The following is a 27,583-nucleotide window of genomic DNA, read 5'->3' on the forward strand; positions in this document are numbered from 1 at the left end:
ACCGGGCGCAGGATGAGCGAGCAAAGCTGCTTGCGCAAGAGCGCTCTTTGAATTGGCAAAAGCGACGCGAGCTTCTTCAGTCCAAATAACGGGTTCTTTGCCCTTTTTCGATCCTTTCAAAAGTTCGTTTAAAAGGTGCAATATTTCTGCCGCGTGCGGTACAAACCTTCGATAAAAATTGAACATGCCGAGATAACGACGCAAGCTTTTAATCGTGCTTGGCAGAGAAAATTTCAAAATATCATCGACGCGTTCTTTCATCGGCTTGATGCCGTGAGAGTTGACTACATAACCGAGAAAAGTTATTTCGCTAACACCGAAAACGCATTTCCCGAGGTTAATAACAACGCCGTATTTCGATAATCTATCTAATAAGATTTTCAAATGTTCAAAATGTTGTTCTTCATCGTCAGAAGCAATCAAAAAATCGTCGACATACGGGTATACAAAATCTAATCCGCGTACAATTTCGTCGACAAAACGCTGACAAGTTTGAGCTGCGTTTCTCAAACCGAACATCATCATCGTTGGCTCGTATAGTCCAAACGGCGTAGTAAGCGCAGCTTTTTCGATATCATCGGGCGCGATGGGTATCTGATTAAATGCGCGAACTAAATCAATTTTCGCAAATACCTTCTTACCGTAAAGATTTTGCGCGAAATCTTCAATGTGCGGTGGGGTATACCTGTCGGGGATGGTGCGCGCGTTGAGCGCGCGATAATCACCGCATGGTCGCGGGCTTCCGTCCGCCTTGGAGACGACGTGTAGTGGCGTAGACCAAGGGCTCTTGGAAGGCCGTATAACTCCCTGCTGCAGCCATAAGTCGAATTCTGCCTTAACAGCTTTCCTTCGCTCGCCGTCAAGTCTGCGGGGCCTGGCGTGAATCGGCGGGCCGGGCGTAATCTTGATATGATGCTGTACAGTGTGCTTGATTGAGCCTTCGCGATAAGTTGGCGGTCGCGTCAAATCGGGATATTTCGCAATAAGTTTGTGATATTCCGATTCACCGTGCACTGTTTTCACAGAAGCTGTCTTATTACCAGCAAGACATCCACGCGTAGATAAGCCGGTTGTAGTATCGATCAAAGTCTTATTTTTCGGATCGATCAATAATCCAAAATGTTCCAAAAAATCCATACCGATTATCGCGGAAGGTACATCAGCAATAATGAACGGCCACTTAAACTCGCGACGTAGCGATAAATTTAAGTTAAAAGGCACACTTCCGTAAGTATTGATTTTTGTTCCGTTTGCCGCAAAAAGTTGATATTCACTGAGTTTCACTTTCTTAGCAAAAAACTTTCGCGGAAACACGCACACATCAGCACCAGTGTCGATGAGAAAAGATCTGTGCGAATTCCAGTCTTTGATGTAAACACGGCGGCTCGCGCATCCGTCAGAGCTTGCCATACTCACTGACTGCGCGCATTGTTTCCCGACCACGAACAACCACTACGGCACTTGGTAGCCTTTTCCTTGAAGTTGTGGTGGTAGTAGTAAAGTCGACCGTTCGATTCAGACGTTGGCTGAGCGCGGTTATTCGCTGGAGTCTGAGAGCGGTTGTTCTTGTTTCCACGATTGCGAGAGCGACTGCGACCTTGTCCTTGGTCACGCGTGCTAATTTGCAAGATCAAATTTTTGATTTGCTCTGATAGCATCGCCAGTCCATCGTGGTGCTCGACAGCATTTATCTGTTTTGCTGGAGAGTGATTTACCTCGTGCACGCTGTCAGCAAGTTTCAGCAGTTTGGCTGTCTCGGTCTCACTCGTCACAGTCAAGTGTGCCTGCAGAGTGGGCGGTAAGCGGGTCTTCCAAACACTCATAATAAAGGCGTCGGTAGTATTCGAAGTGCCGTATGACTTCAAGCAACGAAAGAATTCCGACGGCTTTCGGTCTCCCATCTGCTCGTTTTCCATCAACTTTTTCATTCGCGAACTATCTGATTCCGTGAAGCGCTCGATCATCTTCTCCTTGAGATTTTCGTATTTGTTCGCTTCCGGCGGAGCGACTATAACATCTTCCACCTGATTGATGGCTTTCGTCGTCAATGATGACAACGTGTGGCAGTATTTACTTTCATCGTTAGTAATATGTGCCGTGTTAAAGTTCGCTTCAAGAAGCATGAACCACACTTTGATTTTATCTTCCAAGAACGGCGGCGCCTTGAAGTGCCTGATAGTATGCACAGCGGGCGCAGGAGCCGTAGGTACACCACTATTGGCAATACTCACTTGTTCTGGCATCTTGATTGCGAAAAAAAAACTTTGATTTTCACAAACACTTGAAAACACAACACAGTTGCCTTAAATGTCACAATTCACCTACGACAGATCACGTCGGGGTCACCAATTTTGAGGCGCGAATGCCAGGGTGAATAAATGATGACAAATATGTTGGTTAAAGGGTAGAGATAATAATTGATTAGTTATTTGAAAAGTAGCTAAAATGAATACATAGAGCTACAAAAATACGACTAAGTCGAAACTCGCTTATAAAGACCGTGACCGAGTATCTCGCAGAAGGCAGAGATATTTTCAAGTCGAGTGCTCGAGCGAGAGTCCTCGTCAATCGTTCGCCCCCAAGCTAAGATGCTGCCCTCGGACATGGGGGGAAGGTAAGTCCCACCCACGAGGTCCGAGGAAAGGGTAGCCGGGGACCAACGGGGAAGCAGGGTGATGCGGCGTAGTTTTCCTTGCAAAGACAATAGAATAAGAGAGCGCGCGCGATCATTAGTTTTATTGCGCGTGCCATAAAAAATTCGGAGCTCGGAAAAACTCGGAACGACAACTGGCCGCCAGGTGAATTAAATCACTTTATTACTTGACGACCAAAAGGTTTATGTCAAGCGACGCCTGGCTACCAGCTGATTTAAATTTAAATCGACCAAGCAGATGAAAAAGATAAAGCACGCTACAATATGATATTTACTTATCTTCAAGTAAGCAGTTTTTGAAGTTACGAAAGTTATGAATTTTGTTATTTATTTACGTATAATTCATTTTCATTTAAGCCATGGTGTATTCGAATCAGGAAGCGCATGATATAATGCTAATTTTGGGTGAATGTGGAGGTATCTTTTCTGAAGCTGCCAGAGTGTGGCACGATCGATATCCTCATCGGACGGCTCACTCAAGAAACGTTTTTTCACGGTTATCTAGGCGAATAAGAAACGAAGGTATCATCCAACCTCATCACAATGAAGGGAGATAGATTAGACGTCGAATCAGAGATGAAAAAACACCAGATTACGTGAATCCTCATGATTCTTTAACTCGTCGATCAATTGATTCAGGGATTGGTAAAACGACAATTTATCGTATTTTAAAAGAGAATAAATTTCACCCTTACAGAATGATCCTTCACCAAAAGTTAGATGTAAATGACATGCAACGTAGACTTGATTTTTGTAATTGGATTGAACAACAACCACATAACTTTCACAGAAGCATTTTGTTTTCTGATGAGTGTACATTCAAAAGTAATGCAGAGGTGAACACTTGGAATTTTCGATATTGGTCACAAACTAATCCTCACTGGTTAAGACAAGTTGATCATCAACATGTGTGGAAAGTGAATGTTTGGTACGGTATTTACCAATGACATATTGTGGGTCCCGTATTCTTTGATCAGAATTTAAAGGGACCACGGTACAGACAATTAATTAGAAGGAATCTTCCTGGAAATTTAGAAGATATTCCATTGCAAGAACGTCTTGGAATGTGGTTCCAACAGGATGGATGCCCAGCGCATACTTCGATGACCGCTCGAAGATTACTGAATAATATGTTTCCGAATAGATGGATTGGTATTGGTGGTCCTGACGAGTATCCATCCCGATCACCTGACCTTGCTGTACTCGATTATTACTTGTGGAGGAGAATAAAGGATTTAGTTTACCGCGAACGGCCCACTACAAGAGATAATATGATCTATAGTATCACTGAAGCCATTCGATCCTTAGACAACGATGAAGTTCTTCGAGCATTTTATTGCTTTCCTACAAGAGTAAGGGCCTGTATCCAACAGAATGGAGGTATTTTTGAGCACTACATCTACCTAGGGATCAGATTAAACATTGTCGTTTAAATTTTTCATTTATGGTTACTTTTCTGTTATTCTTATTCATGTTGACAAAAAAGGTAACGTCATTATAATTCAATAAAAAGAAAATAAATGTTTAATCACTAAAATTTGTGTACGACTTTTTGCAACCTTGAAATGATCTTGGAAGTCAAAAACATTTTGTAAATGTTTCGCGAATAATATTGGATCTAAATTTCACATGACCTTAGCGATAAACGTCGTGGATCAATCGAAACTCAACATAATACCTTATCCAAACGTCGGATTTCGCGCTATGTACATATCCGGGGTCAAAAAGAGGGGTTTCCATTACAAAAATCACTTCGACCTTGAAATGACCTTCAAAATGAGGTTAAAGGTCAAAGGTTTTTGGTGCATTGGGTGGCCTACTCTGTTCTGAACAAATTTTGTAGAGGTCATTTTTCGATATCTTAAAAATTAAAAAAACGTTTTTAGGCAGTTTTTCAAGCATTTGACCTTAAATCGACCTTTTCAAGGCCATGAAAAAAGGTTTAAAAATATATTTGTGGACGTAAAATTTCCCGCCCATTTCGAATCCGATGTCAAAAATAGGGGTTCCCATTTAAAAAAAGTAATTCGATCTTCAAATGACCTTGAAAACGATGTTCAAGGTCAAAACTAATTATACAGATTGATGACCCCATTTGTCGTAAACAACTTTCATCTGAAACATTTTTCACAAAAACACGAATTTTCGATTTTAAAATGGCTGTACGGATGGTCTGGAACACCCGGTATAGTTAAGTATACTAGGCCTTATGACACAATCGATAAGGATCATTGGGGGTATGTAAATTCTTTTCTTAAGGTTGAAAAGGGATTCAAAATAAACCGCGAAAAAGCGATTCATACATAGTTTGGCGCAACGTTTCTAAAAACAAATATGATCCATCCATGTTCCATGTATAAAGTTTTTATGTCTTAGCAATTAAATGTTGTTGATTAGTTACGAATGACAAAAAAAAATTATTTTAAAAAATTTAGTCGGCACGGTCACTAGTATAATCGATAAATTAATATAAAATGCGATATAAAATAAACAAACTTGAATAAAAGTTTTGTCTTTATTTTTTATTAATATTTCCATATAAAATTTGACACCATCAAATATAATTGTAGATAGAAACAATGCATCAAAGGGTTTAGATTTTGTTGCTGAAACACAATCTGGCAATTTTGAAAAGTCAAGTTTTCCATTTCTGTAGTAGTTAATGAGGTTAGGTGATTGTGATAATGGCGCAACGTGGTAGTTATTCCTGTGTAACATCATAATATCGTTATTTCTACGCCCACCCTGCTAATACAAGGACATTCAAACTGACTGAAAATCCAATCCGTTTCGAGTGTATTTCTGAATCCTACAAATGACAATTTAAATTTATCAAACTGGAATCGATCTGAATCCCTTTTAATATTTTTCTATCCTGAAATTAATTATTATAATATGTAAAATTAATTTTGGGATAAAAAAACATTAAAGTGAATTAAGATTCATTCTACTTTAATGAATTTCAATTATCATTTGTAGGATTCAGAAATAGACTCAAAGCGGATTGGATTTTCAATCCGGTTGAATGTCCTTGTTTTAGTAGAGCATAATGTGTGCCGTGACCATTCCTGTCCGTGATCGCAATACCGTAGCTATCCATGTCCGTGATCGCAATGCCATGGTTATTCCTGCATTGTTCCGTATCAAGGAACGGTCGATGAAGTGGCTATGCAAGCTCCAGCTCATGGGCATAAGATCCCGCTCGACGTCGTAATGCTGCTGTCGTTGATACATGTCAAAATGCAAAAGACGTTATTGCTATGCAAGCTTCAATACGCGGTAGCAATGCCATAGCAGTTTCACTTCAAAATCGCGTCGTCGCATGAGTTCATGCTTGCAACCAATCCACGTCGAGACGCTGTTGCGGCGCATGCTTCCGTCCACGGGCCCAATACTGATGCTCATCAATTTGCAGGCAAGAATATTGTCGCGGTTGATCTAATTTACGAGAAAATTATTTCACCGTCGTATGGACGTTTGCGAAACAAGGATATACTAATTGGATACAACGTATGCAACGCGAGATATTTAGCAGGTTCTTTTTTCCGAGCATGCATAAAATCGAGCCTCGCAGACATAGTGCATACTCATAAACTACACAATAAATCGGAAATCACCAATGCCCGCTATCCTGATAAATCTGAAGAAAAGGTTCTAAAAATTGTGGTTTTCTTTGAAAAATCGATCATATAAGGTTAAAGTTGCTATTGTAAACTTCGAAATCATGTCTTGTCCCATGAGAAATTCGATTTCAATCAACACTTATGACTGTTTGAACTTAAGAATCCTATATAATATATATTTATAATATTTACTATATCTAGGGCACTAATAAACCGATAATCTGTACAATAACCTCGGATCATAATTTGTAATAAGTAATATTTGTACCAAGTTTCATATCGATTTGACTGAAATTTATCTCTTTATCATAAAGCTAGTAAGACTCATTTTAGATAAAAATTCTTTTTTCCAATAACTATGTGCTTAATGACTTGAAATTTGCAGAACAATTTATAACATGTATAGTACAACTTCAGTTAAAATTTTCAGAAAAAATTTATTGAAAATTTCACGAGATATAATATTTTATTTTAAATCACGAGTTTTGTCATAACTTCAATTACAATTATTTAGAGAGACAATTGTAATATTAAAATATTAACAATTGTAATAAAAGTATAAGTATAGCGTATTACAATGTTATATATTAATTTTTTTTACAAATTTCATAGATAACACTAACAATAACAGGAAAAACCAAAGTTCAAATACTAATAAAACAACATTTTTACAAATTTCAAAAAGCTTTTGGGTTAAAATCTTGATTCTTTTTTTCCACCCTTCATTGAAAATTTGGACGATTAAATGAAATATTATATTGCGAGCGAATTAAATTATTATTTACGTACTATCAAATAATATACTGCAAAAGTGAGTATTTGAAAGATTGATACTATTGGAATATATAGTTAGCAACGAATCTTGCGTTTTGCGAGTGATTTATCACAAAAGCTTTGAACTTGATACAATTATTTAAATTAAACTGATAATAAACTAATGTATTATGATCTGCAACAACGCATATCAATATTTACAATATATAACAGATGAATAAAACTAAAAATCAAATGAAAATACGAAAAGCTAAGCGATAATTAACTTTATTTAAGATATTTATTATAATATCGCTAATTTAATAAATTATCAATTTTTTACATTAACTTGTTAACCTAGCGGGACGTATAAATACATCAAAACCCTGTCGGAAATAATTTATGCGTAAAATAGTAAATAACAGAAATGAGTAGTTACTCACATTTATTAACAGTTATTTATTGTTTAATGGTTTGAAAACGTCAGATTTTGGACACGTATAATAGTTATTATCAGATATTGTCAGTTATTAGCAGTTATGAACAGCAATTTGCTCTAATTAACTGATATTAGTAGTTACTCGCTTTTTTTTTTATTCATGGAAATATATTCAGTCCGTAAACAGACAAGCAAATAAATGACAATATTTGATAATAACTGATATAAAAAGTTATTAATAAAAAAAAACAATTGGTAACAGTTGCCTTTTAGTTAAAAAATGAAAATAACTGTTAATAACATATTATATTATAAGTTTTTAACTGTAAAATTTCGTAATATTGTAATGTGGCACATTACAAGGCCTTTCCTGAGTGCTGCATTATTTGCAACACCTCGGAAAGGCCATCCCCGTCCCTTGCCGCCCCGTAACCGGTTGTTTAAAATAAAGCTAAACACGCCCTATACCGAACAATTATTCTATTCCATGTCCGAATGACCACGCCGGAGATATGGGCGAAACAAACTTGCCCAACGCGATCCGACGGATGCTTAAAGAGCAGAAAAAAAAGGAGCGCACCACAGAAAAAGAGAGCGCACGCACACACTCACTCACAGACACTCCCGACCACGTGTTGCCGGTCGGCAAAAGAAAAATGCAAAACCTGACTGGGAAATGCAACGGAGATGCATGTTGATGACACATGCAGATCCGTTACACTCCCAGACATCAACACGAACACTCACGAGGCACTGACACTCCTGGGGCGAGCAGAAAATCGCCGATGAAGTGGCAGCCGGCAATCAGCTGTGTCGGGCTGCCGAACACCATCGGCGACATCCTGAGCGCCACACACACGAAAATCAGCGACCACACACACAAACACCCGGAACAACACCACAGAACCGACACGGGAGCGCCCCAGGAGGCGCTCCAACAACCGGCGCAAGGACACGAGGCGTACGCGCGAGAAACTGAGCGGCCATCTTGAAGCGCCGATATAGACTGAGAGCGAGCGAGCGAGACAGACTGAGACAGAGCGAGCGAGACAGAGCGAGCGAAATAGACGAAACAAGAGCGAGCGAGACAGACGATATAAAATAATAGAATAATATGTAAATGCGAAGATGAGGGCGCTACAAATATAGAATTGTAAAATTCGCACGCGACCGACACCCCTATTATGATGGCGAGCGACAGTTACCCCCTTTAGGTTTAAATGATAATTTAACTAACCGAATTCGAACATCTGACAAAATTCGCTAGTGACGTCACGACCAATAGGCAAATTAGAATAAAATTTGATTTCCGTCCGCATAGACGAATAGATAAGAGTAGGGGTAGATCTTTTCCGACAATTAATGATAGATACCTTAGTGGGGGGTGAGAGAGAGTAAATAACGACGAAAGTAGGAGAGTTAAGGAGGGCGCTGTATTATTCTAATTTACATACGGACCAATGATAAAAATTCGGAGGGCGCTACCGATATCCGAATTAGCATACCGACCAATAATAACATTTCTTCTCGGAAAGAGGAGAAGAGAAACGATCTTTGACCGCGAGAAGCCGATTCTCGTCCATTTTGCCACTGGATATCCGCAAGGAAGGAGCCTCTCTCTATCAGCTAATCTCGCTGTCGATTATTAGCGCTAGACGCCAGTCATACTCCTCCCGCCAATTTTGTTTGCTAATACCGCAAGGAAAATTTGTAAGTAGGCAAAGTGCCACTCATTTTTAATTAATCGCGGAGTGCGGGGATCAATCGTTCAGTGCCGTAGGTCGTCGCGACGCGTGGATCCGTCGACGCCGGTGCCTACCGGATCGTGCTGACCTGTCCGCCATTCCGTGAAAATAAATTGAGTGTTCGGTTACGAGAGAAATCGCGACTTAGTATTCGCGCTGACCTTTCGTCAACTCTATTAAGTGTTCGGTTACGAGAGAGAATCGCGACTTAGTATTCGCGCTGACCTTTCGTCGACTTTTATTAAGTGTTCGTTTTATGAAAGAAAATCGCTACTTGGTATTCGCGCTGACCTTTCGTCAACGTTTATTAAGTTTCGTCTTACAAAAGAAAATTACAATTTAGTATTCGCGCTGACCTTGTGTTAGTTACTTAGTACGAACGTAGGTTCAATTGAATTAAATTGTTTTGACTAATTAGTTATGCTGACCTTTCCGCCATTTCGCAAACCGAATTTGAGCGTTAGGTCTTATAAAAGAAAATTGCGATTTGTTACTCGCGCTGACCTTTCCGCCATTTTAGGAACCGTTTAAATTGTATCTTAGGGATTAATGAAAACTCAGAATTTTACCGACCATATTTATTCCGACCTCGTATATGAAAAATTTTAATGCATCAATAAAACGATTAATTATCTTTATATTTATATATATATAATTTACTGGATAACCTACCCCTGTTGCATGCTAGCGATTTTCAGCTGCGAGCGGTTACATACGGGTTTCATTAATTCGCTATATTTTCGGATTATTCGTTAGGTAAAATACGCGCGACTTCGAACGTCCTCACGACCTGACTTAAGGAGTCATCATCTGAGCTGCCGGCGTACTCTAATTAAGGAGAAATCGAAGGAAAGTTGGACACCAAAGGCCTGAAGTTAAGACATAACGCGTATTCCCCCCATCTGCCCACTCTGCGCAGTCGCCGTTAGGCAGACCGGGATACGCGTAACCCTACTGGCCTTACCCCCGACGATCGCCGTAATCAGCCGACGGTCTGGCGCCCTAAATAATCGGAGGTAGAGCCAAACAGGCCTTCTGGCGGAAGAACTCGGAGCGCGGTCAAACCCCCCGAAATTCCCTGCCACAAGTGGCGCCCAACTTTTAGATCCGAGTTTAGTTACCGATCAGAAATTTGCGAATTAATCTGACCACCCTATTACTATATATATTGATAATTATATGTCTATTATATGTTATTAACATTTTAAAATAAGCATGTTTATGTAATTTATTGTTGAATCGGAAATAACTTAATAAGCTTATTTTCAGCAATTCTGACCATCAGTACAAGTACTGATACTTATTTTCAGCAATTTTTTCTGACCATCAGTACAAGTACTGATACTTATTTTCAGCAATTCTGACCATCAGTACAAGTTACTGACACATAGTATATTCTGACCATCAGTACAAATACTGATAAACAGCATTTTCTGACCATCAGTACAAATACTGATAAACAGCATTTTCTGACCATCAGTACAAATACTGATAAACAGCATTTTCTGACCATCAGTACAAATACTGACAAACAGCATTTTCTGACCATCAGTACAAATACTGATAAACAGCATTTTCTGACCATCAGTACAAATACTGATATTTATTTTCAGCATATTTTCTGACCATCAGTATAAGTTACTGATACATAGTATATTCTGACCATCAGTACAAATACTGATACATAGCGTATTCTGACCATCAGTACAAGTTACTGATACATAGTATTATTAGCATTTCTGACCATCAATATTAAATTGATAAACAGTTATTTTGGAGACAACCATTATATTATTAGAAGAAAATTACGAGCGTATAAAATCTGACCGATCTTACGTACCCGTGAAGGCCAATTCCGAAACTCCAAAACCCTGGCTATAGACTTTGGACTCACAACGAATTGAACTCGACTGTGTCAGGTACTGACAGTTCAGACTTGAACAGTACGATTACGTTGCCACAGACTTTGACAGTTCAAAGTCTGACTTGAAACTATTTCAAGGAGCGACAGTTCAAGTTCGTGTGAGGTCCGTATATAGCTTAGATTTGACACCAGACTCTGACAGTTCAGACTCTGGGAAGGTTTCGGATTTGGTCACTTCGGAACGGATATTATAGGAAATTAACTTAAACCAATAGTAGATAAATTAAATTAATAGAAAAATGGTTGTGACTCATGATGACATCCCAGCCAGAACAACTGTTAAACCGCCACTATCTAACGCTGACCTGCTATATATTTTAAAGAAGAATAAAATAGCCAGAGACATAGCAAACAGAATAGCTGACAATACGGAAGAGGAAATTCGTAATGAATTGCGTCAAGGCGGATGGCGAATATCAAACGAAGAGAACACAGACCGATTAGAACTCCTGCGATGGGTAATTCGAGAACAGAGATTGTCAGCTAATCCGTCCATGACCCGCAGTCAGAGAATTGACAGTTTTCCGCAGTTCGCTCAAATATTATGGAATGAAGAACATGAAACTGACTCTAACAAAACTGCCAACCAGCCCCAAAATCAAATACGACAGATGCAATATCAACAGCAGGCGAAGAATTAGAAACAGACGAGCGACCGACAACAGAGACGGATCAACTAATTGACCTACCAATCGACGTAGATACCATTCGTCGACAAGCAACGCCACCGAAACAATTCCATACAACCTCGCCAACATTGACATGGAATCAGATTAATGAAACGGAACCAAACAATACCAATAGACAAACAACCAGGACTAGAGAATTGGAAATAGCACAAATCACGTCAGATGATGACTACTCCCGTGCTCAAGCACCACGTTCGCCGACATACACTAGACCTCGCAAAATACGTACTAGACAGTCAAATTGGTCTGACAGCAACACTGACTCACCATCAGAGAGTGAAAGAAGAACACGTAGGCGCTCGAAACCACTACTCAAGGAACGAGTAACTTGGGGAGTAACCAGAAAAATACATGGTCCGTCAAATATTGACCAGAACAAATACAGATCAGACCTTGCCACAGTCAAACCGCCCAGGACAAAGCTTGCAACCACAGATGAACTTGTGAAAAAGGCTAGACCAAACAACACTGTAAAAACAAATTTAGATAAAAATCATAATCTTAATGTGAAACCTACAAAGGACCCTGTAAAAATGAACAGAGATCAACCAGTCCGTCATAAGAAACAGCAGAGGAAGAGGAATCTTCCGATGACAATCAACAACGAGATACATCACGACCAGACAGAATAAATGAGATACACAAAATTAAAAGAATTGACAGAGTAAAAGAACGTCACAATAATTGTTCTCGCCGACCATCTAGTTCCTTCAGCTCATCAAGAGAAACTCATAGTGATAGAGATAACCACAAACATAACAAACGATCAGGAAAAAGAAGACGAGTAAATAAATATTCAGATAGCAAAGACAATACATCCATTGACAATCGCTACAGTAGAGAGCCACAACGACCTGACCACTCTTACCGGAACCGATCAAGACATATCCACCGACACAGAAGGAACAAGGGATATTCGTCGGAAAGCGAATCTGAGATCGAACAACGGAACAGACGCTCAAAACACCGAACAGACTATCGATCTCGATCAAGATCACGGTCACAATCCAAACGCAGAAATAAACATACAAATTATCACTATTCTCGTGATCAATGGCGAGAACCGATATTACTCTGACACTGAAAGCTCGACCTCATCTTCGGAAACAGAATATGAATCGAGACATCGTTCAAACAGACTAAGAGAACATGACTATGATACTGCCCGACGAGATCTCCGTAACATTAAGTTATTAGAAAGCCGTAAAATAAGATTTAATGGCACAGACGGCCCAGAAGAATTTATTAGCCAAATCGAAGACCAGAAAAGACGTGTTAGAATGTCAAGTGAGGACCTGCTGCAAGCAATAACGGCCGTGTTCTCCAAAGAAGTTAATTCGTGGTACAGAGGGATATCCAAGGAAATTTACTCATGGCGAGACCTGAAAAGAGCACTACGAGACCACTACGGCAGACGTATGACCGATGATGACATTGAAGAAGAACTCAGACGACGGACACAAAATGAAGGTGAATCGATAACAGATTACCTAAACGCCTTCCGATACATAGCCAGCCATTTTAAACGTCCCATTTCCTTACGACAACAAATTAAAATCGCTAGACGAGGACTCCTTCCGACATACCGGAAATACATGTCTGACAAACGGATAGAAAGATTCAGTGATCTGACATATTACGGCCGAAAATGGGAAGATTTGGAGGAAATGGATGAACAATACCATCCACCTTCGACCAAGACACATTTTCCAGCAGCAGCTCCAAAAACCAATAAGAGGATAGCAAAAACCTCAGCGGTACAGAAAATTGAAACAAAACCTGACAATACACGTGAAAACCCTCAAAATAATAATAGAAAAGACAAGACAAATAATATACAACAACAGACCAAGCAAGGAAATATATATGCTACACCCATGATGGCACAAATTGCAGCATACCAAGGACCTCACCAATACTTGGGCTTCCCACCAGTCAAACAAGAACGACCATGGACAAGCCAAGAAAAATCACAGACAGCAAATAACAATCAGACTAATGACAGAATAAATTACCGGAACCAACAGAGACAAAATTACAGCCAAGGTCAACAAATACCGACATCGAATGGAGTGGAAACAAGATGGAATCTGCCCTCACTGATACCATTCCAAAACAATCAAACAGATAATGATAATACAATGAATAATGATAATCAGACCGACAGACAAAATAGAGAACCATGCAAATGCTGCCAAGGTGATCATAACTACCGACAATGCCCAAAGAACCCTTGTTTCTTCTGTTACCAACCAGGTCATTATGCAGCATCCTGCCCAAAAAGAGAATCTTTATTCCCAAAAACAGGACCAAGAATAAGACAGACACATTGCCAAGTTTGTAAAAACATAGGCTCGCCTTTTGACTTTTGCAAATTTTGCCAACATATCCGTTCTGAGTTGTTGGGAAACGCGCTAGGTGGGGAGCAGACGAGCCCACTGCTTCCCCCCGATTCCCAATAATGGGCCAACATGACCACATAGGGGAAATAACCATGAAAATGGCCTCCCATATAGAAATTGATACGGACTCAGAAGAAAATACTCGCCCAATATGGGACATATCATCAGATGACAATAAAGGGATAAACAACCAGACATCAGAGGAGGATGAAGACTGCACCGACAGACATACCACTCCAATAAATGGACAAGAATTATCCTGGATTGATGATGAACCACTCAATAAGTTACTAAAACGCCTCAAGGATCAAGAGACGTTACTATTTGACATGGATGGGGAAATACAAAACAGCGAACAGTCAGTGGAAAACCTAACATTCCCACCAGCTGAAAAAGTAATAGTAATGAACAACATTGACCATCAGATTCCAACAATAACAGACCAAATAATAGAACTCCCAGACAAAATAGATACTGCTACACCTGAAAAACAACCTGAAGGAATGCCTAAAGGAATAATAAAAACCGTGAAATTCCTAGACAAGGAAGAGATAATACAAACAATAGACAAAGAACTGACAATACCCTCACAATCAGACCTACCAGCAGCTAAGGAACCTGATAAAAAACAACAGAAAGCTTTAGATGAGACTAAAGACAAAAGCAAGACAGCGATATTGACCGCACCTCCACAGTCGATAGGAAGGTTAAGCTCAGACAGTAGGTGTTTCATACCGATTATTATTGGTAATATAGCATATGACGCCCTAGTTGACTCAGGAGCAGAACTCTCACTAGTAGGACCGGAAATAACAGACAGATTCAAAGAAAGACTAACGCCTAGTTCCACTACAATCCAAGGAATCACGGGAAAAACCGAGAAAACCATAGGTGAACTTCCCCTACAGATTGATTTCGATGGACATACACAGAAATTTAGATTTAAGGCAATGAAAAACCTACCTGGACCGCCAATTATCTTAGGTCTAGACTTTCTGACACAATGGAACATGCTTATACTCTTCCGAGAAAGAAAATGGAGAGTACATAATGGTAAATGGCATCATCTACAACCTAGACAACCGACACAACGAGAAGCTTTCTACGCAGAATGCGCTGGCCTCACAGAAATTACACCTGACCAAACTAAACGAATCAAAGAAATAACGGATCGTTTAATACCACCTATGACTGACAAACTAGGAAGAACACCGATAGTAAAGCACATAATAGATGTAGGTGATAGCCAACCAATAAGACAAGGTCTACGATGAATGTCACCCGCAATACAAAAAATAGTACGAACTGAAATAAGGAAAATGTACGAAATGGGCATTATCCGACCGTCCAAAAGTGCATGGCGTAGTGCCCCAGTAATGATAAGGAAACCTGACGGTTCCTGGAGATTCTGCATTGACTTTCGCGATTTGAATAAGGTTACAAGGAAAGACGCATATCCACTGCCTAACATGGATTCAATATTAGACAAATTACGGCACGCCAAATATATTAGCAAAATTGACCTTAAACAGGCCTACTTCCAAGTAGCCCTAGATGAAAACAGCTGCGAATACACAGCTTTTGCAAGCCCAGGTGAAGGATTGTGGGAGTTCATAGTTATGCCATTCGGACTCGTCAATGCCCCAGCGACCTTTCAACGATTAGCTGACGCATTATTTGGACCTGACTGGGAACCTCAAGTATTTCCATACCTTGATGACATTATTATAGCAACGGAGACCTTCGATGAACATACCAAATATTTAGAATTAGTACTACGCCGAATTAATGAAGCTGGACTGCAGATAAACGCAAAAAAATGCGAATTCGGCTGTACTCGTTTAAATTACTTAGGTTTCCTGCTAGACCAAGAAGGACTACGACCTGACCCAGACCGGACTAAAACAGTACTAGAATTTCCAGTACCCAAAACGGTAAAACAACTACGTAGCTTCCTGGGAATGGTCGAATGGTACTCAAGATTCATAAAAAATTGTTCGGAAATAAAGGTACCGTTACAAAAACTTCTAAAGAAGCATCAAGTATTCAACTGGGAAACTGACCAACAAGAAGCATTCGAAAAGCTGAAACGAGCATTAACAGAAGCTCCAGTATTAGCAAGACCAGACTTCGCCCGACCTTTCACGGTTCAGACAGATGCAAGCGATTTTGCAATTGGTGCCGTATTGACTCAAAACTTCGATGATGGCGAACATCCAATAGCGTATATTAGCAGAACACTGACCGGACCAGAAAGAAATTACTCAGTAACGGAGAAAGAGTTATTATCAATAGTATATGCTATCAAGAAACTAAGACCGTACCTTGAAGGATATGACTATACAGTTATTACTGACCACTCAGCACTAATATACCTATTTAACATAAAAGAACCAAAAGGTAGATTAGGAAAATGGATATGCGACCTGATGCAAGAACGCGTGACCTTCAAACATCGTAAAGGCACGATGCATAAAGTACCTGATGCCCTGTCACGAATGGAAGAAGAGACTAACAAAATCGCAGCCTTCAGCACAGTACAAGACAACTGGTACCTGAAAAAACGCAGAGACGTAAAAGAAAAACCAGACAAATACCCTGACTGGAAAATCGAAGATGACATGCTATACTACAACAGACCAGACCCGATTATGGACCCGTTAACAAATGGAGAAACGGGAGGGAAACTGGTAGTACCTGACGAATACCAAATGGAAATCATGAAAAACGCACACTGCCTTCCGGTAGCGGGACATTTGGGCATAGAGAAAACGTATACGAGAATTGGTACCGAATATTACTGGCGAGGAATGTACACTGACACTTACAACTTCGTCACAAGATGTCCGCTATGTCAAAGATATAAATCCAGCCAACTAGGTCAACAAGGCCTTATGAAACCACGGAAAATAGACCGACCATGGGCAATAGTAGCAATTGACACAATGGAATTTCCCCGAAGCAAAACGCAAAATAAATACCTCTTAGTTTTCCAAGACCTCTTCACACGATGGGTAGAAATGAAACCAGTACGCTCTGCAGACGGGAAAAACGTTGCGAAAGCATTAGAAGAACTCGTCATATTCAGATGGGAAACACCTGACTACATACTGACCGACAATGGGAAAGAATACGTCAATAAACACTTAGACGGCATGTTACAGGAATACGGTATCAGACACAACACGACAGTCCCATATCATCCACAAGCTAACCCCGTCGAAAGAAGTAATAGAACGATTAAAACTATGATAGCAATGTTCGTTGAAAATGACCACAGGAATTGGGATAAACATATTAATGAGTTCCGACACACCATGAACACGGCAATACAATCAGCTACTCAAACATCCCCAGCATTCCTGAATTACGGCAGACAACCGAAACTAATAAAAAGTTTACGGAGAAAAGTAGAATCAAACGAACTAGAACTGACACTAGAACCAGAAGAATGGACAGAAAGGCTTAAAAGATTAAAAGACCTATATGAACTAGTTGAAAGGAACCTAGAGATAAAGCATGAGAAAATGGCTGACCGATTTAATACTGGAAGAAAGTTGACCGAAAATAAAACCGGAGACCTAGTATTGATCAAAACACATCACCTATTGAATGCAGCAAATAAGTTTTCGACCAAATTAAGCGAAAAATATGAAGGACCTTTCAAATTGCTAGATAAACTCTCAGACACAGTATTTACCATCGAGACACTGACAAAGAAAAAAGTTGGTAAAGTTCATATTGAACAACTGAAACCTTTCAAGAACCCTGACAAAAATAATTATGACCTTAGATAAAACTAAAATGAAGAGAACATAGATAATCTGACCGATCTGACCTTACCCTGTGTTGTCCGACTTATAGGTTTAACTCGCGTACTAAAACGGTTGTGGCGTGGGGAATAGTTACGCGGCAATTGGTATTTGACCTCTAGATGTGCTGTCCCACGCCTGGACAGGCTAGCCTCTCCAGGCTTAGTGGGGGGTGTAGTCGTCGACTAAGCTACGCCCCTCAGCAGATAAGTGCATGCACTGTACTGTCCCGATACTGCCCTACAGACCGTTGCACTAACCTGTTTAATTTTCAGATCTACCATGGCCCCAAGGATCCTTATAGCAAAGAAGAAGGGCCTGAGTCTTACAGTGAAGATCCCGCTGTCCGCCGTCCCCAGGACCATCACGGGGACCAGGAAGCGGGAAGCCACACCAGCTCAGGCCCCGGAGACTGACCGCCATGAGGAGAGCCTTCGCCTGCAGGCACTGGCCACCATGCCTGGATACCAGGAAAAGGTAGGGGCTCAGCCCATCATCGAGCCCCCCCCCCCCCCCCCCGACAGAAGACCCGTCGGCCTGGTATATCCAGGACATGGTGGAAGAAATCGAGCAGGAGAAGACTCGCCTGGAGGCCATGGAAGTGGCGGAACCGGAGGAGCCACCACAACCACTCCCGGAGGGCCAAGAGAGGGAGCGCCTCCTTCGCTGGGCCCTCACGTTCCAGGCCCGCATCCCTGAGTCGGACTGGAGGCGTGAGGAACGCCGGCGAATGGAGGTGGTCCGCGCCATCCGGGAGGAGATGGAAACGGACCAGACGGACGGCAGGACAGCTGAGACTCTGTCCGAACATGGGACCTTAAAATCCCATTGTTCGGACACCTCAAAGGGGTCCCAGCTGTCCCTAGATGGGCAAGCGGAGAAGGAGCTGGAGGACTACCTGGGCAGGGGAACGGAGTCGGTGCCAGCTAGGAAGGGGGAGACCATCAACCCCCAACCAACTGGACCACCGACTCCGCCCCCTTCACTCCGACGCCCAGGGACAGTAAAACCGTCCACCTCCACCATCTCCGCCACCACCGCCCAGCCGTCCGTCAGCACCAGCCACCGACCATCCACCACCGCAGCCGACCGACCATCCACCAGCACCACCGACCAGCCATCAACCCCCGCAGCCGACCAACCATCCACCTCCAGAACCACCGACCGACCACCAATAGCCACCGACCAGCCATCAACCCCCGCAGCCACCAACCGACCATCAACCTCCATAGCCACGGACCGACCACACACCAGCCACCGACCATCCACCACCGCAGCCACTGACCGGCCATCAACCTCCACCACCATCCAGCCGTCGGCCTCAAGGAGTCGAGGCCACCCAGGCTGGTTGCCTGTGACCTCGACCCCAATTGGCCGGACCACCACCACCCGGCCAATAGCGACAACCAGGATGGATCACGTCGACCGTCCAGAAGTCCAGGGCCTGCACTACCGGACGGCCAGCGGCAAGCGCCGCAAGTACAACCCGCGGCTCCACCTGCAGCTGGACGATCTGGTGGGTGCAGGAGATCTATCCTCCGAAGGATCGGAGGATGACCTCCCTGGACCCCCGACCAGCCGCGCAGCAACACAACCAGCTGCTGCGGCCAGGATACCATCCTGGGGTCGACTCCCTCGCCGAACCGGAACTGGGTTCGGGCAGCTGAGGGAGATCCCAACCGACCCGACGGTTGATCCCCCCCTCCGAGCATGCTTTAATTGCTGGCAGACCGACCACAATTTCGGGAACTGTCCCCGTTCCAAAGAGGGGACGTTCTGCGGAAATTGTGGCCGGCGGGGGGTCGAGGTTTTCGATTGCCCGAGGTGTGCCGAGGCATACCACCGCCGACACGGCTCCTCGGGCTCGAACAACCCGGTGAGGAACGATATCCCTCCACCGAGACCTCGACCGACCACTAGCCGACGGAGTAGGTGGGACGAAGTGGACAGACCAGCGTCCACTTCTTCCGGGTCCGGTTGGGACCGGAACCCCACATACGAGCCCCGCCACCAAGATCAGGCAGCCCAGCTGAGCTCGGACCCCCGGGAGACGGAGGACCCTCCACCGTCCTACCAGGAGGCAACCCGGGGCCGAGCTCCATACCGGGGAAGACCATCGAGGGAGAGGCCGACGGCTGACACCGGAGCGATACCCCGCGCCGGACCCTCCGCTTCTTCCGCCAGGCCATCGGCGGAGGAGCGAGCGAGAGAACTGCTCCGGAGGTCACACCACCGCGGGACCTCCGACGAAGAGGACGATCGGGACCTACGCCTGAGGGAGCTCCAACAGCTCCAGCGCGCCCTCCAAGAGATGGAGGATATGGAGAGGCACGATCGCTCCCGCAGGCGTGGGTATCATTGACCACCGACGGACCGCCAGTTTTTTTTTATTATTATACGCAATAAATGCCAGGGCCAAGCCCTGGCTTAAACTGACCAACCTGCGTATTCATTTTCAACCCCTCCTGACCGATTCCTTGCCGACCCAGCCACTGGACTTAATGGACCAAGGAAAAGGGAGGATGCAGCCAAACTGACACAGCACGCACCGGACTCCGACCAGAATAGATCACGGACCAAGGAAAAGGGAGGATGCAGCCAAGCTGACCCAGCACACACCGGACTCCGACCAGAATAGATCACGGACCAAGGGGGGACAACCCCACCAGGTAAGATTTTGGTATATCTGACGATAACTGAGAACGAGACGGCAAGAAAAGGGAATAAAGCAAACTGGCGGTACACGTGGTAGTGTACCAGCTTAGTGGGGGGTTCTGTAATGTGGCACATTACAAGGCCTTTCCTGAGTGCTGCATTATTTGCAACACCTCGGAAAGGCCATCCCCGTCCCTTGCCGCCCCGTAACCGGTTGTTTAAAATAAAGCTAAACACGCCCTATACCGAACAATTATTCTATTCCATGTCCGAATGACCACGCCGGAGATATGGGCGAAACAAACTTGCCCAACGCGATCCGACGGATGCTTAAAGAGCAGAAAAAAAAGGAGCGCACCACAGAAAAAGAGAGCGCACGCACACACTCACTCACAGACACTCCCGACCACGTGTTGCCGGTCGGCAAAAGAAAAATGCAAAACCTGACTGGGAAATGCAACGGAGATGCATGTTGATGACACATGCAGATCCGTTACACTCCCAGACATCAACACGAACACTCACGAGGCACTGACACTCCTGGGGCGAGCAGAAAATCGCCGATGAAGTGGCAGCCGGCAATCAGCTGTGTCGGGCTGCCGAACACCATCGGCGACATCCTGAGCGCCACACACACGAAAATCAGCGACCACACACACAAACACCCGGAACAACACCACAGAACCGACACGGGAGCGCCCCAGGAGGCGCTCCAACAACCGGCGCAAGGACACGAGGCGTACGCGCGAGAAACTGAGCGGCCATCTTGAAGCGCCGATATAGACTGAGAGCGAGCGAGCGAGACAGACTGAGACAGAGCGAGCGAGACAGAGCGAGCGAAGCAGACTAAACAAGAGCGAGCGAGACAGACTAAGACAGAGCGAGCGAGACAGAGCGAGCGAAATAGACGAAACAAGAGCGAGCGAGACAGACGATATAAAATAATAGAAAAATATGTAAATGCGAAGATGAGGGCGCTACAAATGAAACGGCGTATATTATATACGTATCTCCGATATTAAAATTAAAATTATAAATTAAAAATGATGAACACGAAACAAATATAGAATTGTAAAATTCGCACGCGACCGACACCCCTATTATGATGGCGAGCGACAACTACCCCCTTTAGGTTTAAATGATAATTTAACTAACCGAATTCGAACATCTGACAAAATTCGCTAGTGACGTCACGACCAATAGGCAAATTAGAATAAAATTTGATTTCCGTCCGTATAGACGAATAGATAAGAGTAGGGGTAGATCTTTTCCGACAATTAATGATAGATACCTTAGTGGGGGGTGAGAGAGAGTTAAGGAGGGCGCTGTATTATTCTAATTTACATACGGACCAATGATAAAAATTCGGAGGGCGCTACCGATATCCGAATTAGCATACCGACCAATAATAACATTTCTTCTCGGAAAGAGGAGAAGAGAAACGATCTTTGACCGCGAGAAGCCGATTCTCGTCCATTTTGCCACTGGATATCCGCAAGGAAGGAGCCTCTCTCTATCAGCTAATCTCGCTGTCGATTATTAGCGCTAGACGCCAGTCATACTCCTCCCGCCAATTTTGTTTGCTAATACCGCAAGGAAAATTTGTAAGTAGGCAAAGTGCCACTTATTTTTAATTAATCGCGGAGTGCGGGGATCAATCGTTCAGTGCCGTAGGTCGTCGCGACGCGTGGATCCGTCGACGCCGGTGCCTACCGGATCGTGCTGACCTGTCCGCCATTCCGTGAAAATAAATTGAGTGTTCGGTTACGAGAGAAATCGCGACTTAGTATTCGTGCTGACCTTTCGTCAACTCTATTAAGTGTTCGGTTACGAGAGAGAATCGCGACTTAGTATTCGCGCTGACCTTTCGTCGACTTATATTAAGTGTTCGTTTTATGAAAGAAAATCGCTACTTGGTATTCGCGCTGACCTTTCGTCAACGTTTATTAAGTTTCGTCTTACAAAAGAAAATTACAATTTAGTATTCGCGCTGACCTTGTGTTAGTTACTTAGTACGAACGTAGGTTCAATTGAATTAAATTGTTTTGACTAATTAGTTGTGCTGACCTTTCCGCCATTTCGCAAACTGAATTTGAGCGTTAGGTCTTATAAAAGAAAATTGCGATTTGTTACTCGCGCTGACCTTTCCGCCATTTTAGGAACCGTTTAAATTGTATCTTAGGGATTAATGAAAACTCAGAATTTTACCGACCATATTTATTCCGACCTCGTATGTGAAAAATTTTAATGCATCAATAAAACGATTAATTATCTTTATATTTATATATATATATAATTTACTGGATAACCTACCCCTGTTGCATGCTAGCGATTTTCAGCCGCGAGCGGTTACATACGGGTTTCATTAATTCGCTATATTTTCGGATTATTCGTTAGGTAAAATACGCGCGACTTCGAACGTCCTCACGACCTGACTTAAGGAGTCATCATCTGAGCTGCCGGCGTACTCTAATTAAGGAGAAATCGAAGGAAAGTTGGACGCCAAAGGCCTGAAGTTAGGACATAACGCGTATTCCCCCCATCTGCCCACTCTGCGCAGTCGCCGTTAGGCAGACCGGGATACGCGTAACCCGACTGGCCTTACCCCCGACGATCGCCGTAATCAGCCGACGGTCTGGCGCCCTAAATAATCGGGGGTAGAGCCAAACAGGCCTTCTGGCGGAAGAACTCGGAGCGCGGTCAAACCCCCCGAAATTCCCTGCCACAATATGGTTACAAACTTATATGCAAATGTATGATATTAGCAATAACAGTTATTTTTTATTATTAACATTTATTAGCAGGTTTTCATTTTTCTCCTAAAAATTTTTTTTTTGTAAAGCAATGAACTGTTTAAAACAGTTATTCATAATTATTAACTGTTATAAGTAAAAAAAAAGTTGGAAATTGTAGTTACTGTTCATTATCCTTATTATTTATATAAAAGGAGATATTTTAAGAAGCAGGTAAGTTGATAATTATTTCGTTTATTCACATCTATATATTATTATTGTAAATTTTATTATCTTTACTATATGAATACATAAAACTATAGACATATCAGTTTATGCAATTTGCAATCGAGCCTTTTACAAGTTTACTTATGTAAAACTTATTTTTACTTTTACTGACAATACAAGGTTTATACAACATTGAACATGTTATACAGTGAATATTATTTGAAGTAAGTGACATTTCTTTTAAATTGACAATTTCTCGAAGGTCATCTTCTAAAATTGACGTTGTTGAAAGGCTTAATTGTTTAAAAAATACAAATACATCACGTTTACTATCATGTTCGATCAAATAGCAGTAATAATACCAAAACGGTTATCTGTAGTCTCAATCACAGAATCGTTTGTTTTTTTTCCTTTGGAGTACAAATATGTGGTATACCTTAAATTTTTATATACAATGGTCTTACACTTCTTAATATCGTTTACTTTATCAATATTTATATAATTCCTGAGACACATATTTTCTTCGTCGCTAAGTACGGTCTGTTTTCCAACTCTTACTAACACACAGTTATCAATTTCATGTACTTTTTTTGGGTGATTACTACGTAATTGATCGCAAAATTTTTTCGTTCGTTGAGTTATTACAATGTTGGATTCTAATTGAGGAATCTGCTGGTATGTTAAGATTCTGATCACTATTTCTTTCCCTATATGGCAGTTTCCTTTTTGCATTCGTAGTAAGTTTTTATTGTGGTTTTCGAACGGAAAAGTATTAATACACCATAACGGCCCCCAATTTCTTACAGTGTCACATATATGTAAAAGTAAATGCACGTTGTAGTGCATATACCCATTGCCAAAGTATTCACCAAAATAAAAAACAAATTTCACTAATAACTTATAAGCAGTTTCTAATTCCTCCAACGATATGCTTTCTTGAAGAAGTATGTTCATTGCTGTCGCAAAAATTGCTAGGTGACAAAAATATTTCCTAGGCAACAATCCGTTTAAACACGGTAAAGCGTAGTATAACAGCCAAAAAAGCCATTCGGAAGCCTTCCAATTGTTTCTTTTATTTATACTTCGAGGTACTTTGCCAATACATGTTGGAGGTTTCGTTGACAATAAACGTTGGTTGATTATGGAAATAGCTGCTGGAGATCCCACATAGTATTTTGCTTTAGTGTGTCATTATAATCTCGGTATATAATTCAGTGACGCCAAGCAAAGAATTGTGCATAAAGTCCACTATCATGTCTTTAACAAGATCGAAATGTTTCAAATTGATTAAACACGATGGACCCCATACTCCAATGACATTTTGCTTTGTTATGTTAGCCAGAATCATTTGCTGTTTAATGCTTTCGTTTGTTCTCTTTTTCGGAACATTTTTCATCATAACATACTTTCGTGTTCCATTGATATCGATAGTTGGATGCTCACAGAAAGTACATCCAAAAATACCATTGAATCTCTTCATATTTAAGACAGCGCAACGTGCTACTGAATCGAGACAGCATGCTAAAGGATATAACCTGATAGTTACCGCAGTACTTCCAATGGATATTTGAAATCATGTTTCCGATAACTTGTTAGCTTGTTCTACAAAAGGTTGGAGAAAAATATTCATAGTAGGTTCAACTTTTGATACCCATAAACCCGCTAACAGCATACATTTTTTTCGTAGATAATCTGGCAGCTCATGAATCATTAAAAATATAGGCCATACAGTCACCTTAGATTTCATAGCAGGTTGACATCCATCAGTATTGAATGTATACGATAAGTCCCATTTGCTCTTCATTATATTTTCACGACATTTGTAATAATGAGATCCATCAAAAATATCTTCCAAATTAGTGTTACATTTTTTTCTTCTGTTAAATCGTTCATTAAGTCTATCTATTATAGTTGAATTAGAAAATAATTTTTGTATCTGATTTTCTATATCTACTTCTAAAAAATATGATCCCATAGACGAAGGTGAAACTGTATTATGGCATTCATATTGTATAGTACGAGTTACATGAGAAAACTCCTAAATATCTGTTACATTCATTGCATATAATATGATGTGTTAATGCACCACTATTCACATTCATTAAATACTTTATCATATATTTTGTAACTGGAAACATATTTTTCATAAAAATGAAATTTAAAGCTGAAAATATATCTATTATTGCAATCCATGTTAATGAATGTTTCTTCATGATATTCATGAATATCAATAATACTTCTCCAATATGAATGGCACTGCATGGGCAAATAGTATTATTTAATACACTATTACGTTTTTGATCTTGAGATAATCTTGAATTGAGTGGAGGCTACAAATTTGAATTACGAAACAAAATTTACTATTTTATATAAAATAATTTATACTTATTGCAATATTTATTATGCTTTTAATTTGAACTTTAAAAAGTACCAAATTATATAAAATTATTCACCTCATATGTTACACCCGCGGTTCTATTGTCATTTTCGGAATTACTCTTTCACTCAAATGAATGTATTGGATTCGATAAGTCCTAAGGTATTTTAAATGTGTAATACAGTGATATTGAAAATTTAAACAATTCATACAATGTTATTGATGCTTACTGGTAATTTATCTTTTAATTGGACATTATCAATTTTATCCTCTTCAAAGCATACATTTGAAGGCGACTCTGAATAACTCTCATGTCGATCTTCTGTTGACTTATCTTTTTGATTAATCGAGTCTCTTTTAATCTTGTCATAAAATGTTGATCTTGGTACATTTGTATATGAATTTTTTGAATAATAAGACTTGTAAGGACCTCTTTTGAAAGGCATTATACGACGTGTATCACAAACTTGAAACATAAATATTCAGCAACGTTTATATGATGCACATAAATATTATTCTATTACATTTTCCTTACCTCAGTAATTCAGTTTACGAATTGTAATATGCATTCCACCAGACGAGACGACCAAGACTGCATATGAGTTGATCAAGTTAAAAACTATTCAACAAAAACTCAAGCAATTCTGAACTTGAGTACCGGTCACGCTTACTTCATAGATGGGTAATTACAATGGTAACCTTCTAATATAAAAAAAGAATCATAAATTAAACTAATTATTTTTATCAGTTATACACAATCAGTTGATTAATTTAAAGAAATGATTATAATCGATAGAAATTTAGCACCAATTTAATAATTTGAATATAATAATAAAAATCATTAATAATAATGTTGAGGGCAATGTTGTCTCCAACTATTTAGATTTCAATTTTGTATTACATTTAAGTGCATTTAGTAAATAATGAAATCAATCGTTTCACAGTTATGAACTATATCATTTTTACTTTAATAGTGTCTATATCATGCACATAAATATTATTTCACTGGTTTTCCTCTTACCTCAATCATTCAGTGTGCAAATAATAACTTTCATTCCTCAAGACGACACAAACAAGACTGCGTATCAGCGCATGTCCCTTTACTTATAAGGTTGGGTACGCCGCCTCTCTTGTTTTTTGCCCAAGATAAAAAAACTAATTAACAAATGCTCACGAACAAGTCTGAATTTGAGATCTGATCACGCTTATGTAATTATGGTGTATAATTACAAAAGTATTCTAAAATATAAAATAAAAATTATAAATTAATTAAGCTAATTTTTTAATCGGTTGTAGACAATCATATGAAAAAAACCGAACCAATTTAATAATTTTAATAGTATTTTGAAACATCGTTAAGAATAATTCAGCATGCTCCAACTATTTAGATTTCAATTTTGTATATCACTGATTTTAAGTGCATTTTGTAAATACAGAAATTATAGGTTTCACGGTAACAACTATATCATTCTCATTTTCATGTCGCATATATAATGCACATAAATATTATCCAATTACATTTTCCTTACACTAGAGAAACAGAAGTCAAAG

The 27,583-nt window shown here is 40.9% G+C and overlaps 2 protein-coding genes across 2 annotated transcripts; one reads left to right on the forward strand and one right to left on the reverse strand.

Moving 5' to 3' along the window:
* Window positions 1–1,412: 1,412 nt before the first annotated feature.
* LOC131672450 (uncharacterized) lies at window positions 1,413–2,243 on the reverse strand. The gene has a single exon (XM_058949664.1). It carries the CDS (start codon window positions 2,241–2,243, stop codon window positions 1,413–1,415), a length of 831 nt encoding a protein of 276 aa, XP_058805647.1.
* A 16,350-nt stretch (window positions 2,244–18,593) lies between these two features.
* Window positions 18,594–25,226, forward strand: LOC131672451 (neurofilament medium polypeptide-like). Its single transcript, XM_058949666.1, has 2 exons — window positions 18,594–19,556; window positions 25,143–25,226. The coding sequence occupies exons 1-2, from the start codon at window positions 18,594–18,596 to the stop codon at window positions 25,224–25,226; spliced, it is 1,047 nt and encodes a 348-aa protein (XP_058805649.1).
* Window positions 25,227–27,583: the final 2,357 nt, after the last annotated feature.

The sequence above is a fragment of the Phymastichus coffea genome, unplaced genomic scaffold (assembly GCF_024137745.1).
Source record: "Phymastichus coffea isolate CEN01 unplaced genomic scaffold, Cenicafe_Pcof_1.1 PCOF00150, whole genome shotgun sequence".
In the NCBI taxonomy this organism is placed as follows: Eukaryota; Metazoa; Arthropoda; class Insecta; order Hymenoptera; family Eulophidae; genus Phymastichus; species Phymastichus coffea.

Bases quoted from the DNA above. Each gene is read 5' to 3' on its own strand.
- LOC131672450 (XM_058949664.1), bottom strand. From the start codon at position 2,243: ATGCCAGAACAAGTGAGTATTGCCAATAGTGGTGTACCTACGGCTCCT.
- LOC131672451 (XM_058949666.1), top strand. From the start codon at position 18,594: ATGGTGGAAGAAATCGAGCAGGAGAAGACTCGCCTGGAGGCCATGGAA. The intron at 19,557-25,142 runs GTGGGTGCAGGA...TTCATATTTAAG, and splicing joins ACCTGCAGCTGGACGATCTG to ACAGCGCAACGTGCTACTGA.